General features: G+C 43.7%; 1 protein-coding gene across 1 annotated transcript; it reads left to right on the forward strand.

The window, feature by feature from the left end:
• The first annotated feature begins 927 nt into the window (after nt 1-927).
• ift81 (intraflagellar transport 81 homolog) lies at nt 928-12,655 on the forward strand. Its single transcript, XM_083673358.1, has 18 exons — nt 928-1,262; nt 1,429-1,532; nt 1,716-1,896; nt 1,999-2,088; nt 2,322-2,387; nt 2,694-2,804; nt 3,057-3,141; nt 3,982-4,145; nt 4,375-4,470; nt 5,111-5,260; nt 7,740-7,889; nt 9,168-9,296; nt 9,989-10,078; nt 10,308-10,394; nt 10,623-10,694; nt 10,803-10,888; nt 11,142-11,187; nt 11,714-12,655. The coding sequence occupies exons 1-18, from the start codon at nt 1,119-1,121 to the stop codon at nt 11,894-11,896; spliced, it is 2,034 nt and encodes a 677-aa protein (XP_083529484.1). The 5' UTR covers nt 928-1,118; the 3' UTR covers nt 11,897-12,655.
• The last annotated feature ends 1,122 nt before the right edge of the window (nt 12,656-13,777 follow it).

Below are 13,777 nucleotides of genomic sequence, written 5' to 3' on the forward strand. Positions count from 1 at the left end.
ATGTATCATGATGCATTATGTGATACATCATAAAAAGCTATATCAAAATATGTAGACACAAAATGAATAATAAAAATAAAATGTAGAGAAAAAATGAAAATGTGTTCCGAATTGATTTCCAAAACAAAATCTGCTAGTGATAATGTTTGCTTTCAAAGATTGCTTTCAAAATGTGATATACCATTTACATTGGATTGATCTGGTCTTGCACATTTTAAGCTTCTTGCCATTTTATGAAAACAAAACAGTTGAAATGGACTGAGTTTATTCTGTGGTGTGTTATCCCTCTGTTTTGTCTCCATCTAATGGCTACAAAGGAGAAATCCAGACTGACATGAGCCTCTGAGTTGAAGTGCCTTACACACGGATCTTGGATCAGCGTATCTTCCCTAATTCCTAACCGTAATCTTTCGTGTGGAAAACGTAAAACTGACCCATGACCAGATGGATGCAACTGCACTCCACTACAAAACAAACTGCGCACTGTTTAGTGTTGGTGCGCGCCTGTTGGTGGGTGTGCGTACTGCGCATTATATGTTGACGATAGTGTGCGCCTAGTACATTTAGGGTGTACTTTTATCAGAATCCGCTCGTGGCTAATGCATAGTTAAATATATTTGTATTAATTCCTCTCTGCATACACTCACTAACTGACTGTTTGGAATGTATGTTGATTTATTTATCCATGAATCTGCACAGCCTGTAGCGCAGGACAACTTTTGTGAACAAGCCGAAAGACTCACTTCCTGTTAGCAACCAAGGATTCCTTGTTAGCAACCAGCTCTGGGACGCTTGTCAGTGGTTTCCAAGACGGATCTGTAGCAAGCTAGCTTGTGAGCTATTTTGCTGTTTGAAACGTTGTTTGTTTATATCTGGCAAACTAGCAATCAACTTATTCTAAATAAACAGGGAACATTAAACCAGTCGATTTGTTGCTAAAGCCGGTAACGCTCGGTTCGATCAAGGCTTGGAATGCACCAACTCTTGTAGACGAGCTAGCTAGCTAGTCAACACGCGCTAACAGTACAGCCTAGTACATGTTAGCTTTCTTATACAGTACCTTTTTTCCCCGTAACAATTAATCGTTAGTAACGATTTACTAACTCGTCAACCTCAAGATGAGCGAACAACTTAAATTCATTGTTGAGCACCTGAATAAAGACCCCTTCAAGAAAAACTTTAACCTCATCACGTTTGACTCTCTGGAGCCAATGCAATTGCTTCAGATTCTCAACGATGTTCTGGCTGAAATTGACCCGAAGGTAAGACAATATTTAGCTAGCTAGCTGATGCAAGACAGCCCATTCCTCTAATTCTTACTTTGAGACATTTCTGCAGTACCTAGCTAAAGAGCTTATCTTACATCCTGCATACACCGAGCTATTAGTTTATAGTAAAAAATTGTAAACCACAGTGCATTCCTTTCAGCAAGCTATGGATATCCGTGAAGAAATGCCTGAACAGACAGCAAAGAGAATGTTTACTTTGTTTGGAATGCTGAAATACAAACCCCCTGGGAACCTGTCTGATGCGTAAGTATTCATCACTGACAACCACAGCCAACCTTGCACTTCAAACATTAAACTTAAACATTAAACTTGTCACCATCACTGTGAATTATATCACTTGATCAGACTTTTTATCCCCACCAGTTTTTTATTCTTAGCAATAGGACACAGTGTGTGGCTCTCACCATCCACTCTCATTGCCTACAGGAGCAGTTTCAGACAGGGCCTGGTGACAGGCAGTAAGCCTGTGATTCACCCTATCCTGCACTGGTTGCTGCAAAGGGTCGCAGAGCTGAAGAAGAGAGCTTACCTGGCTCGCTTCCTTGTTAAGCTGGAAGTGCCTTCAGAATTCCTGCAGGATGATGTTATCACTGACACCTTTCACCAGGTTTGTTTAACTGACCCCTTGACCCCTGTTTGCCTAGATCAGACAGTTATGTCATGTTATAAGGTATAGCCTAATATAATGTTGCATCTGTTGTTTTTATAGTATGAAGAACTGGTTGAAGGATTCAAGACCTACCACAAGGAGTGTGAGCAACTGAAGAGTTCTGGCTTCTCTACAGCAGAGATCAGAAGGGTAAATACAGGGACAGTGGGAAATAGAGACACTCAATCTGTTTTAAGGAAGGTTCAGGGCTGCCTGTAAAACTTGGCGTTTTAATGAAGGCTGTGCTCAATGTAAATTATTGTATTGAATTTAAATAAGTCAGCATCACACCGTACTCATACTTAACACATATTGAAATTAGAATGTACCTTTTCCTTGGAGGAATGATTTACCCGTAAACACTATCTTTTCCCCAACCTTAGGACATTGGTGCAATGGAAGAGGAGAAGGATCAGCTGATCAAGCGAGTGGAGAGGCTGAAGAAGAGGGTAAGGCAGTCTGCCCTGTCATAATGCTTGGAACTCCTGGGCACTCAACTGAGGAATGAAAACATGACCTCTCATAAATACCAATGGCTTCCTACTGGTAATGAGACAAGACAGGCATCTGACAGGCTCAAGGCTTTGCCCTTTAACAGGGCATAAGAGTAATGGAGTGCTAATTTAGTGGGTTTTACTTTGTGGGCCCTGCCAGGAGGTGAAACATGAGTCAGTTGTGGTTTGGTTGCAACCATGTGAGGTGAAATTCAATCTCAAATGCCTCCATTGTATTATTGTTCCTATTATGTCCACCAGGTGGAGTCCGTGTCCAACCACCAGAGAATGCTGGAACTGGCCAGACAATTACGGGTGGAAAAGGAGAGAGAGGAGTCACTGGCTCAACAGAAGCAAGAGCAGAAGAACCAAGTAATTGCCTTTATTTTCATACTTTTTGTTGCCTCCCTTTGTCCAATTTTGCATATTACAGACCAAACAAACTCATATTTCACCATACAGAAAACACATAGGTGATGACAGACTAAAACACAGGTTGTAATTAACTCTGACCATCACATATTAAGATATGAGTAGCTATGGAAACACATTCTATTGTTGATACAATATCTGTATTTTTGTTTGAGATACTGATAAGGCATTTTGTCCTTTGGATGTGTCCAGCTCTTCCAGGCAGAGCAGAGACTGCAGAGATCCCAGCAGCAGCAGAAGGATCTGCGACAGGCAGCAGCAGATGCCAAGCCAGAGAGTGAGTCGGCATGTCCCATTCTCATCCCCACAGCTGGGTGAAAGGTCAAGGACACAGCAGATCAGGCTACCTCTCTGTTAATTGATTCACATCTATTAAGGCCCTGTAATTATCCTGATCTTTGAAGTGCTCCATTAGAGCTTACCATATATGGAATCACCTCTTTTTGTTCTCGTCTGGTGGCGGCCTCTTCATAATCAGTGGAGAGATTTACACGTTTACAGTTTCCAAAATGACCTTAGAATAACAGAGGGACAGAAGACTTTTGAAGTGAAGTCATTCATTTTATTTGAATCGGTGGCACACTAACAAAGCATTTGAAATAGCACTTTATTTTACGGCACTGTTTCACAATGGTACCTAGTGTGGTTTGCTATAACAAATCCAAAAGAAGCAAACAAATAATACATCATAATATGATATAACTATGTTATTATCATTGTAAATACCTGATCATTTATATACCTTAAAATAAAGTGCAACCGCATTGGACAATTCATATTGATATATAAGACAATTTCTGATCACTTTACACATTTCCTAGTGTTACCGTCTTGTCAATGTTCACTTCCCAGTCTCACACACAGTACTGTGCATCAAAACTAAACAGCAGGCCACTGCAGCCTGTTATAGCTACGTTGAGGTCATGTCCTTGAGTTGTTTCATTTCTTCCTGTTCTCAGAAGGCAGTTTTGCATAATACACTCTTGATCTTATCACATTTCAATTATTGATATCAGCAGGTGTGCCAGAGCTGCACTCATTGTGATTCAAAGCCTATCAGACTGATTTATCCTGATCAAAGGGGTTAGAAGACACTCTTTCTCTGTGGCTGTCTCAGGCTTAATAAAGAGGCTTGAAGAGGAGATCAAGTTCAACTCCTACATGGTGTCAGACAAACTCCCCAAGGAGCTGGAAAGCAAGAGGCGGGCGGTGCAGTACCTGCAGAAGGTGGTTTCTGAGCCAGCCATGGGCCAAGATGAGCTGCAGGAACTGGAGGACAAGGTAAGGTTAGCTGATTGTCTGGGATATTCACACAGTCCTTGGTTAGTTTGGTATATCACAACAAGAATGGCCTACACTTGCCAATGAAGATTAATGATGTAGAAATACACAACATCCATATGCTATTGTAAAAAACAGTTCAAAATCAGTGATTTTTCATTGATTTATTCATTGACCTGTAAAGTGAAACATTTTGAAGGTCTGACTGTTCTCTACTGTGTTTCCCCAGATTAAAGAAACCAACATTCAGATAAATCAGCTGATAGAAAAAAGAATGATGAGAAATGACCCCATGGATGACAAACTGTCCCTCTTCAGGCAACAGGTGAGGTCATCATCTTCATTTTACTTTTTACTTTCTTTCACTTATTTTTCAGGTGTAACATTTTTTCTCTGTCATGAAAGAGATGACACGAGACCAACAATGTTGTTAAGGAGTAATATGAGTACAGAATCTGAATACTTTCCAAGTGGAAATTTTATGTCATTGATATGAGATCAGAGAGGTGTTCTGGCCTTTGTCATGAATGAGACGTGTTTGAGTTGTCTGTGTGTGGTTTGGGGGTCTTTGAACCTGTGAGGATGATTGATGTTGCCTGATGAGAAAGTAATAATAAGAGGCAGTATCATCAAAAGGTTTATTATTATAATAATGATATTTGAGTGCTCTGTTGTATTATGTTTATGTCTCTTGTGTTATAGTGAGTCAGATGATAGAGGGTAAAGTGATAGGCCAATTATTTTAACAACCTCTCCCACTCTTTCATAACAGGCTTTACTCAGCCACACTGTTGACAGACTTTATCTCTTGAACTATCCCACAACCCTAGAGTGTGTACAGGTTCTGCTTTGGATTAGTTTTGCAGGGTCAAGTCAGTGGATGACCTAGGAGGGATTTATAAAGGGGTGTACTGCAGTGCACACACATATTGACTATGTTTGTTTCACTAATGTGACGCTTGCAGGCCTCCATCATAGTGCGTAAGAAGGAGGCAAAGGCGGAGGAGCTGCAGGAAGCGCGGGAGGAGCTTGTTGCGCTGGAGAGAGAGCTGACCCAGAAGAACAGCCAGGCACGAGACCTGGACGGAGGAGAGGAGGTCATCCGGGGAGACGAGGTTCAGAAGCGCGTCATACGACTCAGCACATTCACTCTGAACACTATAATCCACATCAAACGTAATCCCTTCATTCACAAGACAGCGGTGGCAGAGTTGGGGCAGCAGAGCTTCCTTCTGAGGCACTTGTAGCATGACTACATCATCATTTTGCAATGGGAAGATAATTTGTTTTAAATCCACACGTTACGTCATACTGCACCACTCAAGTCAAGTAAACATTATCCCACCGTTTTCTCACGTCCAACGCGTTCAGCAATGTATTTTCCATCTTAACCGGTAGATTTGTTAAACATTCCACTGACCTGTGCTTACATCTACTCTGACAAATAAAGTTTGTTTGATAAGGGTGAAGCACTGTAGACTTGTGCACGGCAGTGAACACAAGAGGCTATTTCTGCTCTTGTGTAAACACAGAGGGTTCACTGGCTAATGCTATTTATCCCTTTCCCTCTCAGTCTCCCACATTCCCATGCAATGCTAAAAATAGAACGCGACCGTGACTACCCGGAACCAGGACGGTACTGGACAAACTGTCCGAAATGTTTGCTTTTTTCCCCCCTAATCTCTTAAATTAAGTCAGCAAAACACATAAACCATTGCAGCGTAAATCCTTAATCAAAATGTTACTCAATTGAGGATGTTTTTCCCACAAAGAAAAACAAACTGACTTGATCTGCGATGCCATGTTGGGTTAGAAGATCAGCCTGAGCCAAGCGGCATCACTCCTGTGTGGATGTGGGTGTGAGTGTGGGTGGGTGTGAGTGGGTGGGTGGTTGATTGGGTGGGTGGGTGGGTGGGTGCACGCGTGCGCTTGTGTGTGTCAACGCACCACTGTGCATGGCTGTATAAGATCAAGGGAGAGGGATTACTCTTCCCATCTTAGACTAAACCTGTTCCTGTTTGCGGAGCAACCGTTGGCCATAAACAGGTTTATGTTAGCGGGACCTGCTGATGGACAGGGTCTGTGCTGCACCCATGCAGTATGTTCTGTCTTAGTGTTTTATGGCCAAGCGTTCCATACGCGGTGAGAACCTCGCGCTGAGTGCTGGACTGGCTGGCAGGGCACAGTAGCTGCATGTCTGGAATAGCAGCCAGTCGTTCCCTGCTTTGTCCTGTGCCCTGTTCCCTGTGGGTGGTTTCATAAGCACCTCCTGGATAGTGTGGTCACCACAAGTGTGTGTTGAGTTTGATATGAAATAAAAGGGACTTTTTGAGAAGGAGACTGTGGGTTTATGTGATAAATGGAGAGGGTCTAGCTTCACTGTGCTTATCTCTCCCTCCATGATGTGGAGTCAGTCATGGTGGTCACCTTATCAGAGGTATTTTCCATTCTGCTGGTTACGTGTCATCACATGTCACCCAGCAACTGCAGGGCCTCTCTTTGTAATGACACTGTCATCCTGGTTACACACACCACTATCAACTGGCACACTACGTTTCTAGTGTTCCACCATTACAATTCCTTGGCTCCTTGTTCACTCAAATCCCCCCCACTATAAATAACATAGTTGCTTTACTGAGGGTGGAAAAGCTATTAAACGTGCCTGAATGGATTTTTACAGGCGGTAGTAGAGTATACAGTATAATGCATGTTCACAGATTTGGATTACATCCAATTCACATTTGTAAAAAATCTTTGAGTATGTGTGTGTTTTGACAAATAGTTTTGTTGCCTTATTTAGCAGCAGTTGTTTGGGGGGACATGCTGTGTATGACAAGGGAAAAGCTATGCAGCATTATTGTTCCCTGCTAATTCCCTTTTAATCTTGTCTGTCCTTGATGTCCCAAAATACACAAACTATAAACTCTCACACAAGCCTTGCATGCCCCAAGGCCAAGTGACGTAAGTCCCGTTCTGTGATTTCTGTGGTTGTTCTGCTGTGCCTATCCACATTTATAGCTGCTGTTCATTCTGGAGGAGTCTCATTGAGCTCCTACAGAGGACATGGTGGGGTGGGGGTTGGGGGATTATTGCTGTGTCCAGTGGTCTAACCGTTGGTGTGTTTGCCAGATGAAGATATTTTCTCTATCCATTTGGCTGTGTGCCTCAGGATCAGGTTTCTGTGTCAGACCACAGAGATGTCTCTGAGGCACCCCATCGACCCCTGAGAACTGCCTCTCTCCCTCTCCCTCCCCCCACACATTTGTCTTCTTCAAGTACCTTTCAGATTGTTCCAGCACTGCTGGGTCCCAACTCTCTTTTCAGTCTCCTCTCTTTCACTCTCCCCATCTCACCGTGAGTGAGTAATATCTGTCCTGATTAGAGAGAATACCCTTAGAGAGAGCTGTGATTTCCTTACTATCTCATTACTGGTGTCTGGTTTTGAAGAGGACGTTGGCCCCATTCTCGTCTCATCATCATCATCATCATTTTCACATGTCATTGCCGTTTTCGGAGCATATTTTTTTCATGATACTATTCTCTCTCTCTCTCTCTCTCTCTCTCTCTCTCTCTCTCTCTCTCGGTTCTTCTCAGTTCAAGCGTTTTGTTGGGAAACTGCGCAGCAAGGGTACCGTGTTCAAGAAGAAGCGCCAGGAGATCACAGAGCTGAGAGCTGAGTTTGGGGTCCTTCAGCGGACAGAGGAGGTCCTCAAACAGAAGCATGACGTCGGACAACAGCAATTGGTAACTCCAGCAATCCCCTTTACCTCAGCCTAACCCACCCTGACACCCTGCTCCCCCCTTTTACCTCTAACAGCCCCTCCACACCAAGCTTCCTGGAAGTGACTTCACACCTCTGCACCCTCCCAGCTCCTGACTTGCTGATAGCCTCTCTGACGCAGGAGGGGCTGAGCTGCTGCTATTTGGGATGGCTGCTGCATCTGCTCCCCCTCTTTGTGTCCCGCTCTGGTATTTTTGTATGTTTTCCCCTCGCTGTACGGCTGTCGGCTGGCTGCCGATGCCTGAGCCCTCTCTACTCTGGACACCTGCATTCCTGGTCCCCTCTCTCATCCTCCCAGATACATCAGTCTGTTACGTCTCCCACATAAAAAATAATGAACTATTCCCCACTACAGCAATGGAGGGCACGTAACCCAGAACACACTAGAAGCCTCTAGCACTGTGCAAAAATGTTCAGTCTTAAAATGATCCCTGAGCTGTTCGTAACATCCTACACTCATTAACACTATACATGTAGACTGAACCTTGTCCTATGCCATCTTATTCATGCTTGGATAAGCATGATAGTTTGTAGTTGTAGTGTAGTGATTACTGGTAACATGAGTAGGTAAACCTCAAAACATCAGAACCTAGCAGTACAGCAGCTTTACAATTCATGTATTTTGATGAGGTTATTTATATCCATGCTTTATCAGTTTTTGGACAGAGGGCAGAAAGGTATATGGAAAGGTAACTGTGTTTATGGCCATAGGTCACAGGTCTCTCACCACTGAGGTGACACTATCTCAATGTAACCTTCTCTGCTCTGAGAACAAAGTGGCCTCTACTCACAGGTGTCAAGCTGAGCCGTGCTTGTCCGTGTGAACATAACCCTTCAGTGTTTGTAACACTGCAACAGTGGCGACACGGGTCAGTTCAGGACTGGGTTCTTTGCTACATGCTACAGTATAGAGGATAACACTGGATCACTAGCCTACAGCTGTAAGGTCACATCTAATGATTAACAATTCAGCAGATGAGCCACTGTCAAAAGAGGTTCGCTCATTGGAATGATTAACAAATATTTACTGATGACACTCATTCAAATCTCATACTGCCTGAGCTCATATCAGTGTAGAATAGAGTTTGAATTGATGATCCAGTCCCGTGTTCGAAACATCCAAAAACACTGGACACAATCTCACCATTTTGTGTTGGCCTCTGGACCTCTTGATCACTGGTTCCTGCAACTTTGTCTAACCACGAATGCCCTCTAATGCTCCCACTGTTGTGTTTGTGTAGCAATCTATAGAGGCGCAGAAGGGGATCTCCGGGTACAGTGACACGCAGGAGGAGCTGGAGAGGGTGTCAGCCATCAAGAGTGAGCTGGACGAGATGAAGGGGCGCACGCTGGGCGACATGTCTGAAATGGTGACTAAACCAGGGGATCGGAGCCCCTTAGAAACATATCATTAAACCTCAATGACAGACAACCCACACCAGACCCCCCACGTTCCTTTAGAGGATGATGCCCATAGCAATAGATGCTTGCTTTATAAGAATCCTCTCTAACCATGTCCAGTTTTGTGTCGCTGATTGCTTTGCATTGGTTTGCAGTGTCATTGTAACTTTTGAATACTATTTCAGCATGCTTTTACTGAGCTTTTTGACAGCTTAGATCACAAAATCGATCTGTTTTATCCATCTGTCATCCCAGTGCATTGAGGTCCAAATAGAACCCGTTGCAGTCGATTAGGCCCCAGTCCAAGATGTTTCAAAGTTCTTTAAAGGGTAGTCAGGGTTTGTGGTTCAGTTGTCGTCCTAAGCTGCCAGCTTGCACACTTGGCAAAGAAAGGGCAGGCTGCTCTACATGATGGATTTAAACATTCTTGGCTGCAACCAGAAGTGAGACTTTTACTCTCTTCACAATCTGACAACGCCCTGGTTGGTTTAGATACCCCTCCCTCTGCTCCCTCCTGACATGCACAGGTGAGGTGACGTACAGTATAATGATCATTAGCCTAGGTGTTATTGTAGCGGTAAGTAGACACCTCCCAACAGACATGTTTATGTATTTTCTCAGGTTTGGTTGAAATATGTGGTGCTCTTTATTTGTTTTCCAGGTGAAGAAACTGAACTCTGTGATAGTGGAGAAGAAATCTGCTCTCGCTCCTGTCATTAAGGAATTAAGGCCTTTGAGACAACAGTGTCAGGTAAACATCTCACGTTGTATGACACAGTGTGTACAAAGTGTGACAGGGGATGATGTAATTGTTTTATGGCTGGAAAAACCCCTAAGGCCACCGAGCTAGCTGGCGCCAACCTCATGCTGTATTTTTGTGGTCATCGAGTCCATTAACAATAATTTGCACATCGTCTATATGTATTTACTCTGTATTACTCTGTGTTCATGTCTGTGAATGGGTATTTCCATCATAACAGGAGCTAACTCAGGAGTATGATGAAAAGAAGGGCCAGTATGACAGTTGTGCTGCAGGTCTGGAGAGTAACCGATCGAAACTGGAACAGGTAGGGTATGAGCTGCCCTCTGGGTCTGTTTCTCCTGCGCACATACCCTGCTTCTGTCTTGTACCTCCTACATACTAATTTTAAAACATTTGACTTTCCTTTTTTTTTTTTTTTTCTCTTCCAAACAACACAATTTGAATAGGCACTGCATTAATAACTCATTCCTATCTGTCTTACATTGTCATTGTGTTTTTATGGTTGTGTGTTTATCCGCCCCCTCCCATGCAGGATGTGAGAGCGCTGAGGGAGGAGATGGCTCAGGAGGAAAATCGTTACCACTTCATTAACTCCATGAACGAGGTAAGAAGCTCAGGTGGCCAAACAACACCTGTGCCGTGTGACCACCAAACCAGAGCCGTCCTTCCCGCTCGGTCTCCCTCACACCTCCTGTCTCTCTGTCTTCCACAGATCATTGAAATGCAAATGCTGCGAGCAGCGGACGAAATGAAGGCTTATGTATCTCCTGATCCGCAGGAGAGAAGAAAGACCATCAGGTGATTGCAGAGCGGAAGTCTGCCAGCTGCTCAGGGGTTCTATTACCGCATTCACCTCCACATGCTGTTTGCATATGCTGATGATCCCACACACCTCTAGCCTCTGCGGAAGCACACAATAGTTATACGACTATCAATATACATAAACAGATGTCATTCCGGAAAATATACAAAACAAACGTATACAAACAGCAATTGTTGTCACCCAAACTATACAGATATAGCCTAAAACTGACCTCTGGTTATTTCATAGGGAGCAGTACATGAAGAACATAACGGAGCAGGAGTCCCTGGGCAAGGTGAGAGGGTGTCTGTTTATGCTGCACTGGCATCTGAAATGAACCCCCTGCAGAGAGAGGGGGCCATACTTTGGGCTCTTTCCTTCGTCACCCTGCGGAAGACATGGTCTGGGTGGAGAGAGGTGAAGGCAGTCGGGGGCCCAACTGTGTTCCTGCTAAACCATTTGGCTCGAGTCCTGTGATGTAGATGCGCTGCACCACTCCAGTGTTTCGGCCTAGGCGCAGCTTGTATACCACGCAGCAGTAATACATGACTGAAGTGTCTGTCATCTCATCACTGTAGAGCAGTGGGAGGGCTGCATGCTGAGTTCTCTCTACTCTAGCTCTGGCTCTCAGCCTTTAGGCCTCAGTGCATTAAAACTGATCCACGTTTCCTCAGCCCATCTATGGTTATGAATGAGAATGCCCGATGTCAAAGCACTAGGTAATATTTGACAGGATAAGCATCTACGCACTGATACACTGATTTTGAGGCAAACATTTTTGACGGGTGTAACCACTCCAGTTCTTTCCCTTTGGACCACAGAAAATGCGGGAGCAGCAGAAGACAGTGAGGGAGAACCACGCGCCGAACATGAAGCAGGTCAAGATGTGGCGTGACCTGGAGCAGCTGATGGAGTGCAAGCGCCAGTGCTTCCAAAGGGCCCAGAGCCAGGCCTCTATTGGCCAGGTCATCCAGGAGGGAGGCGAGGATAGGCTGGTTCTATGAGGATCCCGCACAGGCAGGGTGCACTCTGACGCTCCAAGCGTTACAACAGAGATCAGGATTTCTCACTACTTTATGTACTGTACTTCTCCAGTTATTGTTAATTACTCTGTTATTCTGGCATGTCAAATATATATTTTTAGGTGAGATGATTAGTCTTCATTTAATCAAAACTGAAGATACTCAGATAGAATCTATAGATACTAAAGATACTCAGCTTTCACCTTGTGTAGTTAAAATGACTCCAGGTGTCTAAACTTTGTTAATCCTGGTTCAGTGAATCGTTTTCTTGGTGCATACCTCGTGTTCTCTCGAGTTCCATTAGACTGATTATCTCCTGTGAGGAGGAGCACCCGTCTGGTGATGATATTGGAAGAGGTGCCTCATGAATCCAGAACAGAGAGAACACATGTTCCAGAAGGTGTCGGCGGGATAAGAGGTTTAACTTTCTCTGGCCGGCTGACTTCAAACAAATTTGCAGCCTCCATTTTGACACATCTTTAAGAATACAGCTCCAATCTATGTGTCTAAAGATAACAGCGTACAAAGTGTTGCACTTGGGAGGCGGCTGCACTCAGCTATTTTTGGAAACAACAGCCACAACCTTGGGCAGAGGAGCTTGCCAATTTTGGAATTCAACAGGACACCTTTGACAAAATGTCTACACATTTTCACTGTAAATGTTACATTCCTATTGTTATAAGAACATATAATTGCGATTTGAATATAAATATTGTACCATCAATTTAATTTAAAATAATATTTGAAGATTCTAAAGACTCTTGTATTTATTTTAAGACTTTCTTAGACTGATTTTATTGTCAATGATAAATCAAACTGTAACTTGACAAGTTTAGTATTATCATCACCAGAACATACCTCTCCAATTGACAAAACACTCATTCTGAATACCTCTGTCCCTTTGTAAATACTGATATGAATAAGGGGACTTGTCACTACTGTCAGGCCTAATTTGAAGTGACAGGTGTACTGTTGTTGGGTGCATTATTATTATGATACATCTCCAGATCAAAAGGATTAGGCTATACATACAACTATTTTTCAGAGGCTAATTTTGGCAAACAACAACTTTTCAACATGGATGACTGATGCTTTGCAGAAACGCAAGCCTTGGCCCCTGCTGAGTGGGGACTTGAAGGGACATTCCCCTCATGCACCGAGAGTAATTCCAGGATCCCCTTCCCATTTCTCCCTCTGGGTGAAACCTACTGTAACTCAATCTACTGCTGACAGCCGTAGCTGGTTCCTGCGCCAGATGGATCAAGTGTGGATTCTATAAGGCAACATGATGCAGATGTCTGGGTGGGATAGGATTATTAACACAGAGCCGGATCAACCTTGTGCTACTGGGGGCCTCATTAAGATGTATCAGCAGATGACAAGCCAGTCCTGTTAAAGAGCTGACAGTAATGCCCCCTAATAAAAACACAGCGGGGCATCTTCTTAACCTAGTGTCTTTTGCTGACATCCTTTGCACCAGACCTCCCTTCCTACAACTTCCATAACGTTGTTGTCAAGTGCCTGTAATTGTGCCACTTGTTCAGGTTGATAATAGTACATACTGCATTGTCAGTAATTCATGTGGACTCATTATTGTTGAACCTTTGACTTGGTTTGACAATGCGCATCTGTTTCTAACTGCTTCTGTGACTGCATTTGTATGTGTGCGATCAGTTTATTGTGATGTGTAGGCGTCCCATAAACAGCCTAGTTGTCAGTCACTCAGTCCACAATAAACGTTATCCACTAATCAATCAAGTTGTCAAAAGAAATCGAATAAAAACTGATTGTGTCTTATTTTTTTGCCGGTCAGTGTCAAAACTGCTTTCACTGACTTTTGAGCGCACATTTCCGGACTTCTTC

This window comes from Argentina silus (genome assembly GCF_951799395.1).
Source record: "Argentina silus genome assembly, chromosome: 7".
NCBI classification, from domain to species: Eukaryota; Metazoa; Chordata; class Actinopteri; order Argentiniformes; family Argentinidae; genus Argentina; species Argentina silus.